At 37.1% G+C, this 24,657-nt stretch overlaps 1 protein-coding gene across 4 annotated transcripts in view; it reads left to right on the top strand.

Annotated features, from left to right (window-relative positions):
* Positions 1–24,657, top strand: part of LOC127871390 (synaptotagmin-16-like) — an 87,275-nt gene that overhangs the window by 57,493 nt on the left and 5,125 nt on the right. For all 4 annotated transcript variants that reach the window (XM_052414262.1, XM_052414261.1, XM_052414260.1 and 1 more), the window contains 8 exons: positions 10,730–10,921; positions 11,419–11,688; positions 12,557–12,702; positions 15,113–15,392; positions 15,813–15,970; positions 17,265–17,454; positions 23,278–23,393; positions 23,684–23,780. In XM_052414262.1, coding sequence (XP_052270222.1) covers positions 10,730–10,921; positions 11,419–11,688; positions 12,557–12,702; positions 15,113–15,392; positions 15,813–15,970; positions 17,265–17,454; positions 23,278–23,393; positions 23,684–23,780 — 1,449 coding nt within the window. The remainder of the gene's footprint in view (positions 1–10,729; positions 10,922–11,418; positions 11,689–12,556; positions 12,703–15,112; positions 15,393–15,812; positions 15,971–17,264; positions 17,455–23,277; positions 23,394–23,683; positions 23,781–24,657) is intronic.

Below are 24,657 nucleotides of genomic sequence, written 5' to 3'. Positions count from 1 at the left end.
TTGTAAAGTCCTGAGTTATTTGCCCTTGACTAAAAAAGATCGGCAGTGAAAAAGTTAATAAATTCTTGATTACAAATACTGTCCAAAGGTTTTGGAACAGACTATCCAAAGAAGAAATATATAGAACATTAGGCTAATGTCTTTGTCTGATTTAATTTATCTGACAAGATGAAGGAAGGTTTATGTGTAAGCCTTTTTGAGAGGTTTTGGTGATCTGTTTTGCTTTCAATTTAATTATTTATAGCAATGCTGTATTGGATTGATAACAAACGCCTATTACTCTTATACTGTACATGGATTTGAAATATATATATTCAAGCTATGTATATGTTAAAATTTAAGAAAAAGATGGTGAGGATTTTAACCAGTTATTTGTCTTCAAGTCTTAACTGCATCTGACCTTATTCAGCTATGTACATGTAGGAGCAGGATAAAGGCTAGTAAATGGCACAAAAAGCACAAGTCTACCAGAAGCACATTGTTTTACATAAAATCATTAAGCTGTGGGATAAATGGCTAATTATTTCTGATTATCTGTTTTAAACACTAGTACCACAATATTGATAGGCATAATAACAGCACTTTCCAAAGATAAAGTATAAAATTATGCATCTCTTTTCATCCTTAATGTGAAAAAGCATACAACAATTGTTACATGAAACCACTATGGGATCAAATTATTATGTTAGCTAAGGGATCGTTTTGCATAGTGCGAGATTAAATGTACGTAATATACACCAACTAAATAACAAAATGAGGCTGCGCTAAAAATGATAATTGGGCCATGCTCTGTGAAAAGGGATTTTTAATGCATGCGTAAAGTTTTGTCTCAAATTAGTCTGTACAGTTTGCACAGGCTAATCAGGGACGACACTTTCTGCTTTTATGATTTTTTTTCGTTTAAAGAAAGTCTCTACTTCGCAAAAATCAGATTAGGCGGAAAGTGTTGTCCCTGATTAGCCTGTGCAAACTGTCCAGTGCAGGCTTATCTGGGATGATACTTTACGAACATGCATTAAACCCCCTTTTGGCAGAGTGAGGCTCATAAGTTTCGCTGCAGGGTCTGTAACATTTTAAACAACACAAGCTTTTTCTCACCATTTGGGAATGTGACTTATTCCTGTGAAATTGGGAAATGTAGCATACTTGTACAATAAATTGGGATTTTTTTATTTGTGTTAATTAATTACCTTTGAACAGTCATCGATCAAACTTTCATAAAGCAAATAATTTGTAGCATAAACTAAATAGTTTCATGAAAACAAATTCAAAACTCAGTATTTCTTTGCTTAAACAGCTCTATTTTGAAACATGTGAAAGTAGAACCATTTGGGGAATGTGTTTGGGGAAAAAAATATACTTTTGCGAATGCAATATGACCGAGTTTAAAGGGATCTTTTCACGCTTTGGTAAATTGACAAAATTGAAAAAAGTTGTTTCAGATTCGCAAATTTTCGTTTTAGTTATGATATTTGTGAGGAAACAGTAATACTAAACATTTACCATGGTCTAATATAGCCATTATATGCATCTTTTGACGATTTTAAAACCTAAAAATTATAAAGCGTTGCAACGCGAAACGATTGAATAATTTGGAGAGTTCTGTTTTTTTCGTTATATTTTGTGAAACTACGAAGATTGCTTATATAAGGTATAAAATACTTCAAGAATATGTACTCGGCGGAATAGCTCAGTAGGCTAAAGCGTTTTTACTTCAGGACTCTGGCAGGACTCCAGGGGTCACTGGTTCGAAACCTGGTCCGGGCAATGTTCTTTTCCTTTTTTAAATTTTATTCTTGATTTTTTACTGGAGCTTTTACGATCCAATGTTTACATTTATCGATATAAAGCATTTAATGAATAAGTTAAAAAAATGCCAAAATCTGTGAAAAGGCCCCTTTAAGCTCACAATGGCAGTATTTGTTTCTTCAAGAACAATGCATTGGAGCTGTGCAACGTTCCATTAATGTGCGACTAGATTAAGGCCTTTCAAACATGTCTGAACTATTTTAAACATTCATGATGTTTGGAAAACGTCTCCAATTCAAGACATTAGATGACCTATGATGTTTGGAAAACGTCTCCAATTCAAGACATTAGATGACCTCATAGTAGCATAGGAGTCTAGGGAATTGAGATTTATTTGTTGTCAAAATTTATTTTTAACAAATTTCCTTAGTTATTAAAGGGGCCATTTCACGTTTTGGTAAATTGACAAAATTAAAAAAAGTTGTTTCATATTTGCAAATTTTCGTTTTAGTTATGATATTTGTGAGGAAACAGTAAGACTGAACATTTACCATGCTCTAATATAGCCATTATATGCAGTGTTATAAAGTGTTGCAACGCGAAACGATTGAATTATTTGGAGAGTTCTGTTGTTGTCGTTATATTTTGTGAAACTACGAAGATTGCTTATATGAAGTGTAAAATACGTCAGTAATACATACTTGGCAGGATGGCAGAGCGGTCTAAATTACTTTTTATGCCCCCCTTCAAAGAAGAGGGGGTATATTGTTTTGCACATGTCGGTCGGTCGGACCGTCCGTCGGTCCGTTAGTCGGTCTGTCCAACAGATGGTTTCCGGATGAAAACTCAAGAACGCTTAGGCCTAGGATCATGAAAATTCATAGGTACATTGATCATGATTGGCAAATGACACCTATTGATTTTCAGGTCACTAGGTCAAAGGTCAAGGTCACGGTGACAAAAAACGTGTTCTCACATTGGCTGCCACTACAACTGACAGCCCATATGGGGGGCATGCGTGTTTTACAAACAGCCTTTGTTTTTTCTTGTTTTAATTTTATTCTTGATTTTTTGCTCCACAAAATTTTCGGGGAGCATATAGTTGCCAGTTTGTCCTTCCTTCCTTCCTTCCTTACTTCCGTCACACTTTTGTTACAGTTTCTCATAGCACCTTCAATACTTTACCGATCTCTTTCATATTTGGCATGTAGGTACCTTGTATGGACCTCTACCTTTTGATGAGGTTTGAGGTCACTGGGGTCAAGGTCACCAAGGCTGGTAATAGATTTTTCCGTCACACTTTTGTTACAGTTTCTCATAGGGCCTTCAATACTTTACCGATATCTTACATATTTGCCATGATGAGGTTTGTGGTCACTGGGCTCAAGGTCACACAGGCTATTAATATATTTTCTGTCACGCTTTTGTAAAAGTTTCTCATAGCACCTTCAATACTTTACTGATCTAGTTCATATTTGGCATGTAGGTACCTTGCATGGGCCTCTACCATTTAATGAGGTTTGAGGTCACTGGGGTCAAGGTCACCGAGGCTAATAAAAGATTTTTTTAGGTGGTTATTAGCACATAGATTGACAAAGCGCATCATCGGAGAGCATCTATCAGTTTCACTGATATTCTTGTTTACTGGAGCTTTTTAGATCCAATGTTTACATTTATCAATATGAAGCATTTAATGACAAACTTCAAAACGTGCCAAAATCTGTGAAAAGGTCTCTTTAAGTCAAAATTGTGTTATTTTCATGAGAGAGTTTTACCCATAAATGCCATAATTTTTTCATGTTAACAATGGTATCAATTAAAATTATTTTATTAATTATTGCGATACAAACTATGTTAAACATATGTGTAGAACTTTTAGCTGTTATCTGTAATACACAAATATTAATTTATGCTTTCAAAACAATCATATCAGAGGATTATAAACCCAAAGAAAACAGGTTCAAACAGGTTCATGTGGTCAAGAGATTAATAACAACATCTAGACAACTTTACAACATGACTTTTCTGCATCCTTACTTGTATTATTATGCCCCCCTGTGAAGAAGAGGGCGTATATTGTTTTGCACATGTCGGTCCGTCCGTCAGTAGGTTGGTCGATCGGTCCGTCCACCAAATGGTTTCCGGATGATAACTCAAGAACGCTTAGGCCTAGGATCATGAAGGTACATTGATCATGACTGGCAGATGACCCCTATTGATTTTGAGGTCACAAGGTCAAAGGTCATGGTTATGGTCAAGGCCACCTTTGGGGGGGGGGGGGGGCATATGTCTCCGACCGCGGAACACTTGTTAATTAATGGGTGTTATTTTTGCAGATGATCTTATGGACATGAAGTCAAATCAATGTAAGAATATGAGTTTCTAATTGAAATGTATATAACCGTCAGACAAATTAGCCTTTCCTTCTGAACCAAATTGTTCTAGTTTATAGAACCCATGTTAGCTAAATTGACTCACAATGTAAAAGTTATGGTTTAATCGAGTATATAAGATCGTATTACTTTTTTCGAAATCTATAAAAGGCTGATAAATTAAAAACTAGGATAAAGGTTCAGAAAAAGTTGTACCAGAAAATAAACAAAAGTTGACTTTTATTTCATGGCAAAAAAGTTGTGCTGTGCAGCAGAAAGCTACTTTATGTTCAGAAGATATGTCAATTTGTGCAGATTCGTTCATGCGACACATAGACACAATTATGGATCTGCATTGAATACAAGTGAACGTGTCAATATCCGGGTTAACTTGATTGTTGCAAATTTCATTGAAGTAAACAACATTAGATTTATGGTACCATATCAAGATTGTTCATTAAGTTTATATATCATTCCTCTTCATATTCATATGTTTGTGTCAGATTGCGAGAATAAAATGTTGACATTGAAATCTTATTTACTGGCTTTAAACTTTACCCATTTATGCGTAGCGACTAGAAAAAAGGTCTTTGCAAGCAGCGTAGACCCAGATGAGACGCCACAAGATGCGGCGTCTCATCAGGGTCTACGCTGTTTGCTTAACAGAATTTCTTTAAGAAATGTTTTAAAAATAGAAATAAATGTACTAGACATCCCTAATTTTTGAAATAAATAAATCCAATTCAGAAGGATGGGAAAGTTCACTAGGCATAAATGGGTTAACAAGATCACAGTCATGTTAAAATAGGTTTTATGTCAAAAGTGGTCTAGTGGAGCGACACTGGCCTCATATGGCTTAAGACCCATATCGATATGGAACTATGCTCATATGGTCCGTAATAATATCGCCAAAATGACCGAGAACAGAAAGTCCAGTGATCCACAGATGTAGAGAGAGTAATTTAACAGCAAGCAGCTGTAATTTTCAGAAATGAGTTTGATAATGAGATACTGGTGGTAGTCAAGTAACGCACAACATTAACCAATGGCAATAACAGGACAGACCTTTATGCATTATGCCCATGTGGTGACACATGGTTCTCATTTTCTTTAAATAATTGGGACAAATAATTAGCCTTAATTATGACTTATATTATTAGTTCTGTGTTCATAAGGTTCACAGTGATTGGAGGCTAAATGTTTATTTAATTGGAAATTATACTCTCTAAGCCTGCCATTAGCAAATGAGATTAGATTTTGCAAAGACTGTTAGTGGCAAAAATTTAATGAAGATGGAAAACTCTACTGTGGGGTGGTAATTTTCTGGTGTTTTATTTATGCCATAAAATATGCATAGCAATCTCTGATGTAAGGCCTAATATCAAAATAATTCACCAGTTTGTGTGAATAAGAGGGAAGCAAATTATTAAGATGGTTAGCCTTGCACTTACATGATTAAAGCTGAGATCGAAGGCTGACAGTGAAATCATGATAATATTTCAATGTTTGATTTAATAGGATGATATGAGACAAATTCTGCTTCTATTACTTCGTGCTCTTTATTGTTTTCTGTAAAGGGGGTATAGCTATGTGTCTCAGTGTTGGTATTTGGCCTTCGGTTCATCAGTTTGTCCTCAGAGTTATAATGTTGTCAGTTTGTGGATCTATCTTCTTCCACATGTCTCAAGGGATTAAATTGAAATTGTTTTAAAATATGTCACCATAAGGAGAAGATAACCAAGACGCTTGTGAAGCCTCATTATCCACACAATCAGGAGTTATTTGCCCTTGAACTTAACTGACTAAGCTGAGCAGGGTTCTTGGTCACATTTGTACCAAATATCTAGTTTCACATAATATCTAGTTTCACATAATATCTAGTTTCACATAATATCTAGTTTCACATAATGGCCGATAGCATATTTGTGACTCCATGTTATCCCGAAATTGGAGACAAAACACAATTATCATTAAAGAGATTAACAATAAGGTTAATATAATAATGAAAGGTCAGTATTAATAATTGACTTATGTATTTCATGTTGACATTTAAAATGTGTTGTTAAAATTAACTCACAAATGTTTCTGCTAAAGATAGAGCCATGAAACAACTTCATGTCTGAACCAAACTTTTTTTGCTGTGATTGTAGCTTTTATCATCAGGAATCACAATCATGTGGTTGCAGTTGCAGTTATGGTTACAATAAAACCTTGCCTCTTGGACTGATTCTATCATTTATCATTTTAAGCATATAAGCCCAGATCTATGAACATTTCCAGAGCAGCAGACAAATTACTTTTTGCACCGAGGGACTTGGAATGGCTGGCTTTTAGTAGTTGGTCAATGTTGTTCATTAATGGAGCTCTTTCAGGTGAGATATAATGCATCCACATGGGTAACACTAAGAAGCTTGTTACAAGTGTTTATCATTCCACCACATTCATATCTGCCTGATATAACGTTGCCTGATATATTTTTTTATATCATGGTCAACAAGAAGTTCTTATATTAATCAATATTTGGAGTTACATGGGATTTGCAATAAAGTCAACAATTTCTATCAACATCAATCAGATTCAACAAAACAAACAATTTGATACCAAGAAGGTACATATTTTATTCTAGTTTAAAGTCATAAATCACAAAAACCTTTATTTTTAGCTCACCTGATTGCTCAGGTGAGCTTTTGTGACCGGTCTTTGTCCGTCATCTGTCTGTCCGTCCGTCCACATTTGTTCGTAAACACTGTAGAAGCCACATTTATTGTTCGATCTTCATGAAACTTGGTATGAAGCTTTGTCCCAATGAAATCTCGGTCGAGTTTGAAGCTGGGTCGTGCCGGATCAAAACTAGGTCACTAGGTCAAAAAAAGGAAAAAACTTGTAAACACTGTAGAAGTCACATGTCATGCTCAATCTTCATGTAACTTTGTCAAAATGTTTGTCTTAATGATATGTAGATTGAGTTCAAAAGTAGTTCCAGTCTCTTGAAAAACATGGCCGCCAGTGGGCGGGGCAGTTTCCCTTATTTGGCTATGGAGAAACCTTGTAAACGCTCTAGAAGTAACAATTTTTGCCCAATCATCATGAAAGTTGATCAAAACATTGGTTTTATTGATTTCTCAGACGAGTTCGAAAATGGTCCAGATCGGTGAAAAAACATAGTCGCCAGTGGGCGGGGCATTTTTCTCTATATGTATATAGTGAAAACATGTGAACACTCTAGAAGTCACATTTTTGGCCCATTTTTTTCATGAAATTTGGTCATAACATTTGTTTCCTTGATATGAGTGTTGAGTTCGAAAATGGTTCCGGTCCATTGAAAAACATGATTGCCAGGGGGACGGGCAGTTTTCCTTATATTTATATAGTAAAAAGGGCTTGTAAACAATCATGAATTAAGGTCATGTAACATGCGAGACAACTCTTCTAAATATTGCATTTAAGTTTACAGTAGTTACTCACCTTTGAATATTAATGTTTTCATAATAATGCAGTGTATTTTGTAGAGGGCACATTTCTTTTCCGATCTTCATGAAACTTGGTCAGAAGCTTTGTCCCAATTATATCTTGGTCGTGTTTGAAACTGGGTCATGCGGGGTCAAAAACTAGGTCAAAAAAAGAAAAACCTTGTAAACATTGTAGAAGTCACATTTCATGCCCAATCTTCATGAAACTTTGTCAAAATGTTTGTCTTAATGATATGTTGGTTGAGTTCAAAAGTGGTTCTGGTCCGTTGAAAAATATGGCCGCCAGTGGGCAGGGCAGTTTTCCTTATTTGGCTATGGAGAAACCTTGTAAACACACTAGAAGTCACATTTTTTGCCCAATCATCATGAAAGTTGGAAAAAACATTGGGGTTTTATTGATATCTCGGAAAAGTTCGAAAATGGTCCAGATCGGTGAAAAACATGGCCGCCACTGGGCGGGGCATTTTTCTCTATATGTATATAGTGAAAGCATGTGAACATTCTAGAAGTCACATTTTTAGCCCAATTTTCATGTAATTTGGTCAGAACATTTGTTTCCTTGATACGAGAGTTGAGTAAAAAAATGGTTCCCGTCAGTTTAATAACATGGCTGCGGGGGGGCAGTTTTCTTATATTTAGGCCCCCCTTCGAAGAAGAGGGGGTATATTGTTTTGCACGTCGGTCGGTTCGTCCGTCCACCAGATGGTTTCCGGATGATAACTCAAAAACGCTTAGGCCTAAGATCATGAAACTTTATAGGTACATTGATCATGACTGGCAGATGACCCCTATTGGTTTTCAGGTCACTAGGTCAAAGGTCAAGGTCACAGTGACTCGAAATAGTAAAATGGTTTCCGGATGATAACTCAAGCATGCTTAGGCCAAGGATCATGAAACTTCATAGGTACATTGATCATGACTGGCAGATGACCCCTATCGATTTTCAGGTCACTAGGTCAAAGGTCAAGGTCACAGTGACTCAAAATAGTAAAATCGTTTCCGGATGATAACTCAAAAATGCTTACGCCTAGGATCACGAAACTTCATAGGAACATTGATCATAACTGGCAGATGACCCTATTGATTTTAAGGTCACTAGGTCAGAGGTCAAGGTCACAGTGACTCAAAACAGTAAAATGGTTTCCGAATTATAACTCAAGAATGCTAACGCCTAGGATCATGAAACTTCATAGGTTCATTGATCATGACTGGTAGATGATCCCTATTGATTTTCATGTCACTAGGTGAAAGGTCAAGGTCACAGTGACTCAAAATAGTAAAATGGTTTCCGGATGATAACTCAATAATGCTTACGCCTAGGATCATGAAACTTCATAGGTACATTGATCATGACTGGCAGATGACCTTTATTGATTTTCAGGTCACTAGGTCAAAGGTCAAGGTCACAGTGACAAAAAACGTATTCACACAATGGCTGCCACTACAACTGACAGCCCATATGGGGGCATGCATGTTTTACAAACAGCCCTTGTTATATAGTAAAAAAAGCTTGTGAACACTCTAGAAGTCACATTTTTTGCCCAATCATCATGAAACTAGGTGAAATGATTGGTTTTATATATCTCAGATGAGTTCGCAAATGGTCCTGATAGGTCAAAAAACATGGCCACCAGGGGGGGGGCAGTTTTCCTTATGTGACTAGAGAGAAACCTTTTGATCGAACACTAAAGAAGTCTCATTTTTTGCCTAATCATCATGAAACTTAGTCAATACATTAGATTTATTGATTTCTCGGACAAGTTGGAAAATGGCTCAGATCGGTGAAACACACTTTTTAGCTCACCTGATTGCTCAGGTGAGGTTTTAGAATTGGTCTTTGTCTGCTGTCTGTTCGTCCACATTTGGTTTGTAAACACTGTAGCATTCACACTTCTCAAGCATTCTTTATGAAAGTTGCTGAAAGATCTCAGTCAAGTTTGATAATGAGCAAATTCACATAATTTATGCCATAAGTTATTGCCCTTAGATTGTCCAAATTTTCATTATATTATACAAAATCCTTGTAAACACTCTAGAGGCCACAATTTTGTTTCAGATTTTATGAATCTTGGTCAAAATACTTATTTTTGTAAGCAAAGTTTGATGTTTGGTAAGGGGGGTCAACTCAAAATATAGGTCACCAGGTAAAATCTTACAAAAACAAAAACACTCCATACGCAAGAGTTTTGGTTCAATAATGATGAAACTTGACCAGAATGTTTGTCTGGACAATATCTAGGTCAAGTTTGACGTTTGGTAAAGATTAAATGAACCGACTCCTCTTAGGTGAGCGAACTAGGGTCATCTGGCCCTCTTGTTTAAAAATCACCCTAGCCTTCACTTCAGAAGTTAAATGATGTCATCAATGGGACAATAAATCTTAAATATCGATATAGTAATTGCACTTCCATGTGTTGCACAGTAAGTCAAGACATATGCTAACTGTATGCTATCCTCAACTATTTAAACAAATGATTTAACACGCTTACGTCAATATTTACACCATCATCAAAACGTAAATTTCAATACACATCTCCAAACTCCAAAATGGTGTCTCCAAACGTTTCGGTGAAGTGTGTTTTTCGATAAAATTTGTCGCTGCAGTCCATTCCTAATCTCCAATTCAAGACGTTAAAAATTTAAGCAGGTGTACTCTTCCCATTCGTAGTGCACACAACTTTTTTTCTCTATACGATGTTTAAAATAAGCGATAGTTCGTGTCGTCTTTTCCAACGCCGTTGCTGCATGTATATCAACGTGTAAAAGCCGGATCAGCAAAATCAGCGTTCATTTTAAATATAAAAAATGGATTGTTTTGCAGATTTTTAAGAAAAATGTGTAAATAAACAGAAAAACAGGTTACTAATCGATCGGCAAGCCTCGCTGTTATATTATTCTAAGCCTCGCCTGATATATTACAAAACGATGGGACAGAAAGCTGTTATTCTCTGTTAATCAGGCATTTGTATAAGGAAATGAAAAATTGGTTAAAATACATTTGCATAAAAATACATTCATTTACACTGTTTTTATAATATCTATACAAAACGCCATAAAATTTATGTTTTTAATATTTCAGACATTTTTTAAAGATCTTTACGTTTCCACAACTTCCTCAGTTTGGTTTGGCTATTTCAGGAGCGTCCTATGCCTACGAGGATGAGACGTCCAGCGACAGTGATGACGAAGTTCTCAAGCGGTTCAAGACCTCCGTGGAGTCCACCATCAAGAGGTCCACAAGCCGGTACAGCCAAAAGTCCAGCCCTGCCCACGCCAATAACGTACCAAAATCAGTCAGTCAGCATTCCAACATCAAACATGGTACAATAGGTCAGTTGATATGGGTCCTCATTTGAGCCATCCCTTATTAGCATGTGCAGACTGCACAGGCTAATCTGCGACAATACCTCACACAAATGCATTTAGCCCAGTTTTCACAGAATGGGGCTTATACTTTTTGAAACCATGCTTGTTAAAATAATGACAGTTCAAAGCTTTATTATGAATAAATAATAATTTGTAAACCTTATGCATCAATATTAATGTAGAGTTAATAACATTTGAAACATCATCTTAAGGTATCAATAATGTTGGTTGCCAATATTAAAGTTTATTCAATACGAAGCAAATATATTGTTGCTCAAGCTGGTTGTATTAGACAATTGCAATACATTCATTTATAGAATCTTGATAATTGTCAGAGAATTAGGAGATTACAATTTTGATTTCGCAATATGGAAATTTATTTATTTATTAATAAGATACATATGTGATAACAGAAATTATTTTGTAAAATGTGCATACAAAATCCATTCCTTTACTCACAGCTCCCAGCCAGTCCCTGCTCAGTGGGGAGAGTGTGACGCTTCATGATGAGAGACCTCTTGTTAGCCACGCTTCCAAACATTCCACCCCCTCCAGCACCCCCTCCACCCCTTCTGGTCCCCGCCTGGGAAAACTGATAGACATGGATTCCCCGCTGCGTGCCTCCCAGCCTCTCTCACAGGCCTCCAGTGGGGACAGTGGAACAGTGGTCTCCCATAGAAAGCCTCGCAATGAAGCTGGTGCCACGCTCCAAGGGGAGGAGTCTGGAACAGGTAGGCTTGTGCCCTGCATTAAACCTTTACACTTGTTTGATGCCTTTGTAGTCAGTTACAAATTCAACTTAAATTTATTGTTTCTTTATATCGGATTCAAGTTTCAAAGGCCTTATTTCCAATCTATAAGATACTGATGAGCAGCAAACAGCATACAACCTGAACAGACTGTGAGCTACTCGCAGGCTGTTTCTGGTTGTTTGCTGGTTGCATATAGCCATTTTAACTTCGTTTCTGACTGGGCCTGCATTCGCAAAGCTTTTTAGGGAATTCTTACATAATCCATTACCTCTTAATACATATTTTGACATGTTTGTAGTCTCTTAGATTATTTAAATTAAGACCTTTCTTACTACCGGGTAGATACAAATTTGAAAGGCTTCGTTTCCAACCCATAGATACTGATGAGCAGCAATAAGCATAAAACCTGAACAGACTGCAAGTTTACTCGCAGTCTGTTCTGGTTTTATGCTGTTTTCATATAGCCATTTTCACCTTTGCCTCTGAGTGGGAAAGGGTTAAGTTCTAGTGAAGTGGACAATTTCAGAGCACATTTTGTATGTGAATTTCATGCCTTCTGATATAAAAATTGTACATTGTTATTCAAGTTTTGTAAAATGCTTGCATTCAATTTGATACTTAATTTCAGAGAGAATTTTGCAAACATACCTATACTTTTTTCTCAGGAGTCAGAATAGTTATCTTTCCATGTTCCAATATCAGATATCATCTGTGTCTGATCAATCTTGAAAACCAGCCTTTAAACAATAAAAATAAAAACATCATACATATGTATAGAATTAACATTATTACTTTAATGCTACATAAAGTTGGATCTTAATATGTCTGCTTTTGTATTTCCCCTTAGGCACTGTTTCCACCCCAGGGGCAGACTCATTACCAGGGCCGGGCTCCATGGCAACCTCCATAACAACGGGCTCCGCCCACACACTGGAAGGCTCTCAGACCTTCAACAACCAGGCATATGACGGGGCCTCAGTACAGGAAAGCCAAGTAAGACGAACTCAATTGGATCAAACATTAAAGTACATTCCCTTATAAACACAACCAGCATTCCATCAGGTTGCCATGGCATGGTGGATATGGTGTTTGCCTAGCAATTGGGAGGTCTCAGATTCAATCCCAACTGTCCCCAAGGAACTGGTTTTACCCAGGAAATGGACTTTGGATTGTCTCAATAAGCCTAAGGCTTTGATGCACTCCAGCAAAGTAAATATGCTTAAATTTAACATCCCCAGCCTAACATTTTCTCCTGGGGGTGGGATGGTGGTGTTCATGTAATAGAAGTCGAGTCAAAATAATCTGATAAAATGTATGAGAAAAACATACAATTTGAATCTTTTGCTCATTATACAATTATTTATATAAAAAATGTTAAGCATGTTTTATCATTTAGAGTTTGATCAAACTTAAATCATGCGTATTTGTTCATGTATTGTAAAATGGGTTTGAGGTGTTTATATTAATGTACGTATGGGAGGCTATGCATTAAACAGTCTTTTAGTGCACTGAAAGGCAAATATTGTGTTTTAGAAAAAGCAATTTTGTTTTACATCACTTTGTTATAAATGTCAGTGATTCGAGCCCAGTTGTGGATTACTTTTTTTCTTTCCCTAATTTCATTCTTGTTTTTTACTGAGGCAATTTAGTTCCAATGTTTACATTTATCATTTTAAAGCATTTAATGGCAAACTTCAATACATGTCAAAATGCGTGACAAGGTTCTTTTAGGGTGGCAGGGATAGTTGGCAAGGGGAGTTAGGGGTAGCAGGTATTTTGTCATGTCTTACTCAAAATTGGGTCCTAATAATAAGAATGTAGAAATTAATGGCACCCATTATCATTATAGAAAGACAATAATTGATAATGATATGTGATTTCCCTATGGACATATCGTATTGCCACACAGTCTTGTTTTATTGTGGTATTCTATTCACTCATAAACATAGAATTTACTTTGTTTAAATGCCAAAAATTGATCACTATAGCTGTCATAGTAAATTTGCAAGATAAGTTGTAAGGGTTTTTTACGTCAATTTTTTTTTTTTTGGTTTGTACCCGTTTTTCTGTAAATTTCAGTGCTGATGCTTATAATGTAACAGTTATATAGAAAGCATCAATTACTTCTTATGTTTCTGTTTATGAGAACCCTTATACAATGTACTTTTGTGTGAAATGAGAAAACAATAGAATTAAACAATGATTAGAAAATCACAGTCACGAATTAATCTGCATATTAATTGATACATTTATGCGAATGTAGACTAATGTAGTTCATAAGCTGCTTCATGTATCTATGGCAACATGCTGTATGGCATCATTTCAAACTAATTACACTTTTGCAACATATGTCTAGTAAAGATTTGAAAATAGTATTTAGCTCATCTGAGCACATTGTGCTCATGGCAAGCTTTTGTGATCAACTGAAGTGTAGAGCTGATGATGGTACAGAAAAGACTTAAGGCTGTGGACAGTTTGGCAGAAATTATTCCCTCTGCCTGTTTTTTATGTCTCAAAGCTTGTCTTTTCAACTCCACCTAAACGACTGGGTGGTTCTTGCTCATAATTTCACATTTAAATGACCTTTCCTTTGTTTTTTCACAATAGAATATACAGTCTCAAAGCTTGTGTTTTTAACTCCTCCTTTTAAATGACTGGGTGGATCTTGCTCATACTTCCACATTTGCACACAAAAACCAACAATATGTTTTCAATTACTGCGCTGAAGACAAATATGGTATTTTCTATAACTTAACTAAATTGTATTCATATTGTGAATATTGCTTAACCAGGTTTTCCGAAGGAAAAAAATGGTTATTAGATTGGCGAATGTCGGCGGGTGGGTGGGCTGGGGGCCGGGCGGGCGGAACAAGCTTGTCCGGGCCATAACTTTGTTGTCCATTGTGAGATTTTAAAATCATTTGGCACATTTGTTCACCATCATTAAATGGTGTGTCGAGCGAAAGAATTACTTCAATATGTCCAGATCAAGGTAACACTTTGAGTTCAAAGGTCAAAAATGGACATAAATGAGCTTGTCTGGGCCATTACTATGTTATTTATTGTGAGATTTTAAAATCATTTGGCACATTTGTTCACCATCATTGGATGGTGTGTCGCACGAAAGAATTACGTCAATATCTCCAAGGTCAAGGTCGCCACGACTAAAAATAGATTTATTTTGAAGCAAAGGGGTTAATTATAAACAATCGGTTCAGTTTGAGTTCTCTCCCTTTATCAGACTTTTTTTTAAATTGAAAACCTGGTTTTGTGACAATTTTGTCCCTTGTTTTATTTTTGTGAAGATTCAAGTCAGAAAATTATGAGCAATTTAAAACACCAACTCAGTTATTTGTATAAACAAACAACTTGACTACAAATTATATGTCCCTTATCACTGCAGGATCACATGTTTGACGTCAGTGATCTTCAGAACGACGTTCCTCTTATATCAAAATGTGGGAGTCTAGAAGTAACATTCGCATACAACCCTCAAAAAGGTCGCATGTCGGTTACAATCCACCAAGCTCAGGAAATCCCCTCGAAGGACAGGGGAGGGTCCAATAACACACAGGTCCGCCTACTTCTGTTGCCAACTAAGAAGCAGCGACATAAGACCAAAGTGAAACAGGGCGATAACCCGATTTACGAAGAGAGCTTTGTTTTCAATAAAATATCAGAAGGTAATGATATGACATAGTTAACATGTTAAAGGTGGTACACCAACAAAAATTGTATCCTTTTATGCTATGAATAAGATTGAATGATATAAGTACATTATTGTAAAATGTGTGTATAATATTATGAAAAATAAAATAATTCAGAATGAGACATTTGATGAAATCAGCAAAAATGTATGTAAAATGTATGGTACTGTAAAAAAAAACAGTGAATTTTGTGTGTCATAAAATCGATGATGATTTTGATGAGGTCCTTGTTATTTTACTGAAACAGATTTTCATTAATGTCAAATCTGACTTGATTTATGACGAGGAAATAATCAAAATTGCCAATTTTTGTATAATTTTATTTCCACCAACTCAAAAGCTGGTATACTCATGACTTGTCTTTTTACGGTAATCGATCTTAAATATTTTTTTCAGAGGATGTGACAGGGTTTGGGATCCGGTTTCGTCTGTATGGGGTGGAGAGAATGCGACGGGAACGGATGATAGGGGAGAGCATCATCGGGTTTGCCTCTCTTAGTTTGGAATCACCATCAACACACTGGGTCATACTGGAACCTCGCAGCAACCTTAGTGTAAGACTGCATGCAACCTTAGTGTAAGATTGGGTGCAACCTAAGTGTAAGACTGGGTGCAACCTTAGTGTATGATTGGGTGCAACCTTAGTGTAAGACTGGGAGCAACCTTAGTGTAAGACTGGTTGCAACCTAAGTGAAAGACTGGGTGCAACCTCAATGTAAGACTAGGTGCAACCTTAGTGTAAGACTGGGTGCAACCTAAGTGTAAGATTGGGTGCAACCTAAGTGTAAAACTGGGTGCAACCTTAGTGTAAGATTGGGTGCAACCTAAGTGTAAGACTGGGTGCAACCTTAATGTAAGATTGGGTGCAACCTAAGTGTGAGACTGGGTGCAACCATAGTGAAAGACTGGGTGCAACCTCAGTGTAAGATAGGATGCAACCTAAGTGTAAGACTGGATGCAAGCTTAGTATAAGATTGGGTGAAACCTAAGTGCAAGATTGGGTGCAACCTTAGTGTGGGATTGGATACAACCTTAGTGTAAAATTGGGTGCGACCTAAGTGTAAGGTTGGATACAACTATAGTGTAAGATTGGGTGCAACCTTAGTGTAAGATTGGGTAGCCATCTGTGTTATTGCATTTACAGTAATTATTTTGATAGAATTAAGACTCACTAGGGAAACAGAACTTAATGCATGTGTATAATGTGTCATCCCAGATTAGCCTGTGAAGTATGCATATGCTTATTGGGGACAACACTGTCTGCCTAGACTGGATGTTTGTTTAGATGAGACTTCCTTTAACCAATTGATTCAATGAAAGCTGACAGTGTTGTCCTTAATTTGCCTGTGAACAATCTGGTACAATTTTTTATGCTCATGCATTAAGTGCTGTTTTCCCAGAGCAAGGCTGCATTGTTTCAGTTCGTCAGTATTGAATCTCATTATGAATTGTTCATACGTGAGTTTCAGCAGAGCCATTTCAATGCTTAGTACAGAAACAATGGTATTTATTAAATATCCATTTACAAAGCAAATCATGAAAAAAAATAATGTCAGAATGGTGAACTTCAAATGAGTGTCAGATATCAGCATGGGTTTTATGCTGACATTAGCCTGTTAGCTGTGTGGAGACACTCCAAATATGTCCGCACAGGCTTATTAGGACAGACAAACCTTTCTGCTTATTAATAAAAATTCAGTCAAATTGGAAATTGTTTTCCCTGTGCTGACTGCACAGGCTAATCTGGGACAACAGTTTAGGCACGGGCATTTAACTCCGTTATGCAAGAGATAGGCTCAAATTGTCCTTCTAAATTATTTCAACAACGTGACTTTTCCCATTCTACAGCACGGAGATTCCAATGCAGACGTCTCAAGTCTGACTCGCAGTGACAGTGGTTCTTCCACCCAGTCTCTCCAACATGGGGGCATGCCCGAGCTACTTCTTGGGCTCGCGTACAACGGGACGACCGGGCGGCTGTCGGTCGAGGTCATCAAGGGCAGTTATTTTAGGAACATGGCGATGAATCGGGCACCTGGTAATTTTTTACCTGTTCCTTTTATGTTGACTGTTTGAAATAAAATTGTGAAATCATGTACCTAAACGAGCACTTTTAATGTCAATGTTTATTTCACTAGGGTCAAGTGTTTAAATGAGCAATATAATGGAAAAACTTGACTTAATTCCGCTTTTACTTTTTTTTTTAACTAGTGACTGCTATAATCTGAGCTGTTCCGTAAAAACCCAGTCATAAGTCTAGCGGCTCATAAGTCGGGAGTAAAAAATGATATGAAAATCGGAGATTCTGAATATGTCCAAGTCATAAGTCGAGTCAGAAATTGTCCGTCCACACATTTCATAAACAGACGCCATTTTAAATGTAGGGGAAGTTTTTATTCTATACATAGACCATGACGTCATTATATGCATTCAGCAGCAGTATTATTATTTGATTGCTCTGCAAATTCTATCACGCATATTTTAAACGCATTGACATTCGCATGGTGTTTGCGTTTTCCAGGCATTTTCACAAATCAAATGTGTTAGTCAAATTAATAAATTATTATTATAAAGTTTGCACTAAATTGTCCACGCTAGTATTAATCCACAAACTTATAATCCGATGACACACTGTGTTCACTGTAATCAAATCTTTGCACTTTTTATCTATCAAAACAATTGTTTACTTCCTCGGTAAAATACGTTTTTATTACATGATTGACATAACCAATAGACCACTAACTCCACTTTTGTTCTACATAACAGTTTAAAAGGCGGAGCTATGCACATGCTCAAACATAATTGGACGATTACCAGTGAATAGCAAACTGGCGATTGGTTAAACATGTCGCTTAACAAACCAAAGGAATCTTATTTTATCTGCGAGAACCCTTAAGTTCACCCTGATGCTTTATGGCTTCTTGACAGGAAGCGGCTTTCCTTTGATGACGTCAAACTGTCAATTCAATAAAAGTCGATAACGATGTGGTATTCGATACAGAATACACTGTTACAAATTTAAACATAAACATGTCAGCGAGAAAAGTGTGTTGAAACATCGTCGTGTTTTTATCGGATGCATGCAAAGGATAACATCCGTAGGTTTCCATTCAGGTAAATTTTACATGGTTATGAAGTTTATTCATTATTTTCCTCAATTTGTCTCGAACGAAGTCTGTAACTCTGTTTAGTGAAGCGCACAGGATTCCGTGCGCTGAACTGCACCCATGTGTATGAAGGAGTGCATATGGACTCCCAGAGCCGCCATAGCAAAAATTATCAAAGGTTCTGGGAGTCCATTTATATGGACTAGTAAGTCAACAAGTTTTTTTTATACAACAACAACAACAATTGCCGCAGGGATCAATCTTCGTCGAATTTCATTAATTTTTTTCATGGTCGACCTCATTAGTCGATACTGTAATTTTAATCAAATTTTTGAGGTAAAAAATCTCGACTTATGACTGGGTTTTTACGGTACTTATATGGAGTGCATAAATTCTTGGAGCCCCTGGTTGGTTTGTAAGTTCAATTTTTTTGCAGTATTTGTCTCGTAACAGTGGTTGGGTAAGCTATTGTGAAAAATAAACAGACAAAAACTGTAAAAATAAATAGATAAATACAGTTTACCAATTCCAATGCAGAATTTAATTGAGTCCATGGAAAGAAGTGGAATAATTTTTAATGAAGAACACCCACTTTGTATGCAACTAACATGACATTGGTCTTTCAATCAGTAACATGCATGTCCTAATTTTGGACTTCCATTTCTGACCAGATGGATAAAGGTTGGTGGCATAGTTTCAAAAAATAGGCAAACAGTTCCTCTCTCTAGCTTGAGATTATTTGTATGCCCCTTTCGAAGAATATGGGGTATATAGTTTTCGCACTGTCTGTTAGTCTGTCTGTCAGTCTGTCTGTCAGTCTGTCTGTCACACTTTTCGTGTCGACTCTCTTATTCGAATAGTTTTCATCCCATCTTTACCAAACTTGGTCAGAAGTTGTATCTAGACAACATCTAGGTCAAGTTCTAATATGGGTCATGCCGGGTCAAAAACTAGGTCACGGGGTCACTAAGTGCATTTCAAGGATTAAGCATGCTGTCCGCTCTCTAATTGAAGTAGTTTTCATCTGATCTTTACCAAACTTGGTCAGAAGTTGTATCAAGACAATATCTAGGTCAAGTTCGAATATGGGTAATGCCTGGGTCAAAAACTAGGTCACAGGGTCACTTAGTGCATTTCAATAATTAGCATGGTGTCTGCTCTCTGATTGAAGCAGTTTTCATCTGATCTTTACGAAACTTGGTCAGAATTTGTATCAAGACAATATCTTGGTCTAGTTCGAATATCGGTCATGCTGGGTCAAAAACTAGGTCACAGGGTCACTTAGTGCTTTTCAAGGATTGAGCATGGTGTCTGCTCTCTAGTTTATGTGGCTTTCTGATTTATTTTGATATTCTAAGACATTTTTATGCTCCAGAAGGAGGGCATATAGTGATCGCACTGTCCAGTCCATCCGTCTATCACACTTTGCATTTAGATTTCGAAAAATGCTCATAACTTCTAAGTTGCTTCATATAGCAATTTCATATTTTGGAGGCATGTGTATATGGACAAGGCCTTTCCATACGCACAAAAATTTTAACTCCTGTGACCTTGACCTTGAACTTAGGGTCTGCAGTTTAGGTTTTGAAATCTACGTTTAGATTTCGAAAAAAGCTCATAACTTCTACCAAGCGTATTAAGGGGCATAAGTCATCCTATGGTGACAGCTCTTGTTTTTTTTTGGGGGGGGGGGTATTGTCCATAAATTGTGTATATTCATAACTTACATGCAGCTTGATTTCTGCAAGGTCACTGTTACTTAAAATAGAACTGGTTTGCACTCAATAACTTGAGTGTTGATTGATGTATTGGGTTGGGTTTTAGTTGCTTACATACAGACCTAGATTGGGAAATCACAATAATATAAATTGATGTATTGAACTTTGATAACCTGGTTTGGTGTTGTTGCCACATTTCTTGTTTCATTAATATTGGAAATAATATAAATTCCCCCAAAATTTGTGCTCGTAATTCCTCATTACCTGCTTGATGGTCTTAATTCAAACTTTAACAGGTTAATGACCATAAAATGATGATGATTACAAATGAACCAATTTTAACTGCAACCAGTTTTGGCTTAATTGTGGCTCTTTGTCTTTTTGTGCTCTGTAGAATATATAGTGTCCAATCATGGTTTGTGGGTGCATCAGTTTCTGAGACACATTTGTAGTTCATCCGATCTTGATGTGCTCTGTAGAATATATAGTGTCCAATCATGGTTTGTGGGTGCATCAGTTTCTGAGACCCATTTGTAGTTCATCCGATCTTGATGTGCTCTGTAGAATATATAGTGTCCAATCATGGTTTGTGGGTGCATCAGTTTCTGAGACCCATTTGTAGTTCATCCGATCATGATGTGCTCTGTAGAATATATAGTGTCCAATCATGGTTTGTGGGTGCATCAGTTTCTGAGACACATTTGTAGTTCATCCGATCTTGATGTGCTCTGTAGAATATATAGTGTCCAATCATGGTTTGTGGGTGCATCAGTTTCTGAGACACATTTGTAGTTCATCCGATCATGATGTGCTCTGTAGAATATATAGTGTCCAATCATGGTTTGTGGGTGCATCAGTTTCTGAGACACATTTGTAGTTCATCCGATCTTGGTGTGCTCGGTAGAATATATAGTGTCCAATCATGGTTTGTGGGTTTATCAGTTTCTGAGACACATTTGTAGTTCATCCGATCTTGGTGTGCTCGGTAGAATATATAGTGTCCAATCATGGTTTGTGGGTTTATCAGTTTCTGAGACACATTTGTAGTTCATCCGATCTTGGTGTGCTCGGTAGAATATATAGTGTCCAATCATGGTTTGTGGGTTTATCAGTTTCTGAGACACATTTGTAGTTCATCCGATCTTGATGTGCTCTGTAGAATATATAGTGTCCAATCATGGTTTGTGGGTGCATCAGTTTCTGAGACCCATTTGTAGTTCATCCGATCTTGATGTGCTCTGTAGAATATATAGTGTCCAATCATGGTTTGTGGGTGCATCAGTTTCTGAGACCCATTTGTAGTTCATCCGATCTTGATGTGCTCTGTAGAATATATAGTGTCCAATCATGGTTTGTGGGTGCATCAGTTTCTGAGACCCATTTGTAGTTCATCCGATCTTGATGTGCTCTGTAGAATATATAGTGTCCAATCATGGTTTGTGGGTGCATCAGTTTCTGAGACACATTTGTAGTTCATCCGATCTTGATGTGCTCTGTAGAATATAAATAGTGTCCAATCATGGTTTGTGGGTGCATCGGTTTCTGAGACACATTTGTAGTTCATCCAATCTTGATGTGCTCTGTAGAATATATAGTGTCCAATCATGGTTTGTGGGTGCATCGGTTTCTGAGACACATTTGTAGTTTATTCAATCTTGATGTGCTCGGTAGAATATATAGTGTCCAATCATGGTTTGTGGGTGCATCAGTTTCTGAGACACATTTGTAGTTCATCCGATCTTGATGTGCTCGGTAGAATATATAGTGTCCAATCATGGTTTGTGGGTGCATCAGTTTCTGAGACACATTTGTAATCATGGTTTGTGGGTGCATCAGTTTCTGAGACACATTTGTAGTTCATCATGGTTTGTAGGTGCATTAGTTTCTGAGACACATTTGTAGTTCATCATGGTTTGTGGGTGCATCAGTTTCTGAGACACATTTGTAGTTCATCATGGTTTGTGGGTGCATCAGTTTCTGAGACACATTTGTAGTTCATCATGGTTTGTGGGTGCATCAGTTTCTGAGACACATTTGTTTGTTTTTTTGTTTTTACACTTTTATTTACAAGGTTTACAATAAACAAGAACATATTCATACACATTACATACACAAACATAACTTTCTTTGCAAGATCAATTTCAGTTATTTTACATTATGCTTATTAAAATTAGTACATTAACAGAGAAGAGTGATTATGTATTTAAGGTTACAGATCACGTTGACATAGCAAAGCAATATCAATAATCGTATTAAAGTGGCTTCACATTATAACGCATATTGTCTTGGAATAATGCAACAAAATACACAAACAAGCAAGAAAGTATGTGAACTTAGACACATTTGTAGCTCATCATGGTTTGTGGGTGCATCAGTTTCTGAGACACATTTGTAGTTAATCATGGTTTGTGGGTGCATCAGTTCCTGAGACACATTTGTAGTTCATCCGATCTTGATGGAACTTGGTTAGAATTTTTATCTTGACAATATCTTGGCTGTGTTTAAATCTGCATCTTAAAACTACATCACCTGGTCAAATCTTTAAAAATTCCTTGTGACATCTTCATGTGTATAGAGGCCACATGTATGACTCAGTCTTGACCAAGCTTGATCAGAATGCTTATCTTACCAATATCTAGGCCAAGTTTGAATATTGGTCACTTTTGTTAAAGAAGTAAGTGACCAGGTAAAACCTTAGAAAAACATTGTAACTTCTCTGGAAGCCACATGATTAATTTAAGTTCATGAAACTTAGTGAGAATTTTATCTTGACAATATCAAGACCATGTTCAAATGTGGAACATGTTTGAATATGGATGGAATGTAGTGAAAAACCAGGTCACCAGGCAAAATCTTCTTTTATCAGTGCAATTAGAACTCAGGTGAACGCTTAAAGGACATGATTGCCCTCTTGTTTTATTTAAATCTTCACAGCTGGGAGGATTTTGCTTTAACTTTCACTGCTAAGCAACCTTTAAAAGCAAAGTTTTTCACATTACTGAAGGAAAACCCCAGATCGCTTGCTTTCCATTTCAGACACTTATGTGAAGCTGACATTGATAGCACCTAACGGCAAGGAGGTGGCTCACAGCAAGACGTCGGTGAGGCGCGGCCAGCCAAACCCGCTGTTCAAGGAAACGTTCATGTTCCAGGTTCGTTTAAATCTATTTATTGTTTTTCGATTGCGTTGAAAGCCTAAGGCGTATTTTAACACTTTCGAGTCTGTTTCCTGGGTAGAATCAGTACTAGATATCTTGGGAGGAGATATAAAGAACACTCCCTGAATAGGGATCAAACCCATGACCTCCCAGTCACTAGGAGGACACCATATCCAGTTTAGGTGGAAAATGTTTCCCAGATTAGCCTGTGCAGACTGCACAAACTAATGTGGGACAACACTTAACCCACATGCAAATAAAACATGAATGTTCCCATGTTCCAGGTGGCACTGTTCCAGCTTGCAGACGTCACGCTCATGGTGTCCGTCTACAACAAGAAGTCCATGAAGAAGAAGGAGATGATAGGCTGGTTTGCTTTAGGTATGTTTGGCTGATAAATATGATCCTTGCTGCTTTGGAAAAATAGGGTTTAATGCATTTGTTTAACCCTTTCAGTGCTGGAACCGAATTTTGAAGGCCTTTGCAAACAGTTTGGATCCAGATGAGACGCCACAGAACGTGGCGTCTCATCAGGATCCAAACTGTTTGCTATTCTGATAGTGTTCTTTGAAAAAAATGGAAGAAAATGCTTATTTTAGAAATTCAGCAGAAGACATTTTAGCAGACGACAAATTTCCCAGCATGCAAAGGGTTAATGCATTTGTTTAAAGTGTCATCCCATGGTTTGCTTGAGGTATCTGAAGCTTTTATATATGAGCCTCGCTCTGGGAAAATGGGGCTTAACCCTTTGCATGCTGGGAAATTTGTCGTCTGCTAAAATGTCGTCTGCTGAATTTCTAAAATTAGCATTTTCTTCGATTTTTTTTTAAAGAATACTTTCAGAATAGCAAACAGTTTGGATCCAGATGAGACGCCACGTTCTGTAGCGTCTCATCTGGATCCAAACTGTTTGCAAAGGCCTTCAAAATTCAGTTCCAGCGCTCAAAGGGTTAATGAATGTGCAAAGTGTTATCCCAGATTAGCATATGTAGTATGCACAGGATTATCAGCGATTTTGTTCAAGAGTTGAACATGAAGCTATTCAAATCAGTCATACCACATCAGTCTCAGTTGACATTAATTCTCTTGCTTTGATAACCTTCTATGAGATGTGTTTTTAGCTCACCTGAGCGATAGCTCGGGGTGAGCTATTGTGATCACTCACCGTCCGGCGTCCGTCTGTTTGTCTGTCTGTCTGTCTGTCTGTCTGTAAACAATTTGTAAACATCTTCTTCTACTAAACCATTGAGCCAATTTC

This window comes from Dreissena polymorpha, chromosome 3, assembly GCF_020536995.1.
Source record: "Dreissena polymorpha isolate Duluth1 chromosome 3, UMN_Dpol_1.0, whole genome shotgun sequence".
Classification (NCBI taxonomy): domain Eukaryota; kingdom Metazoa; phylum Mollusca; class Bivalvia; order Myida; family Dreissenidae; genus Dreissena; species Dreissena polymorpha.
Note: the sequence above shows the minus strand (reverse complement) of the source record. Positions and strands in the feature narration are given on the sequence as shown.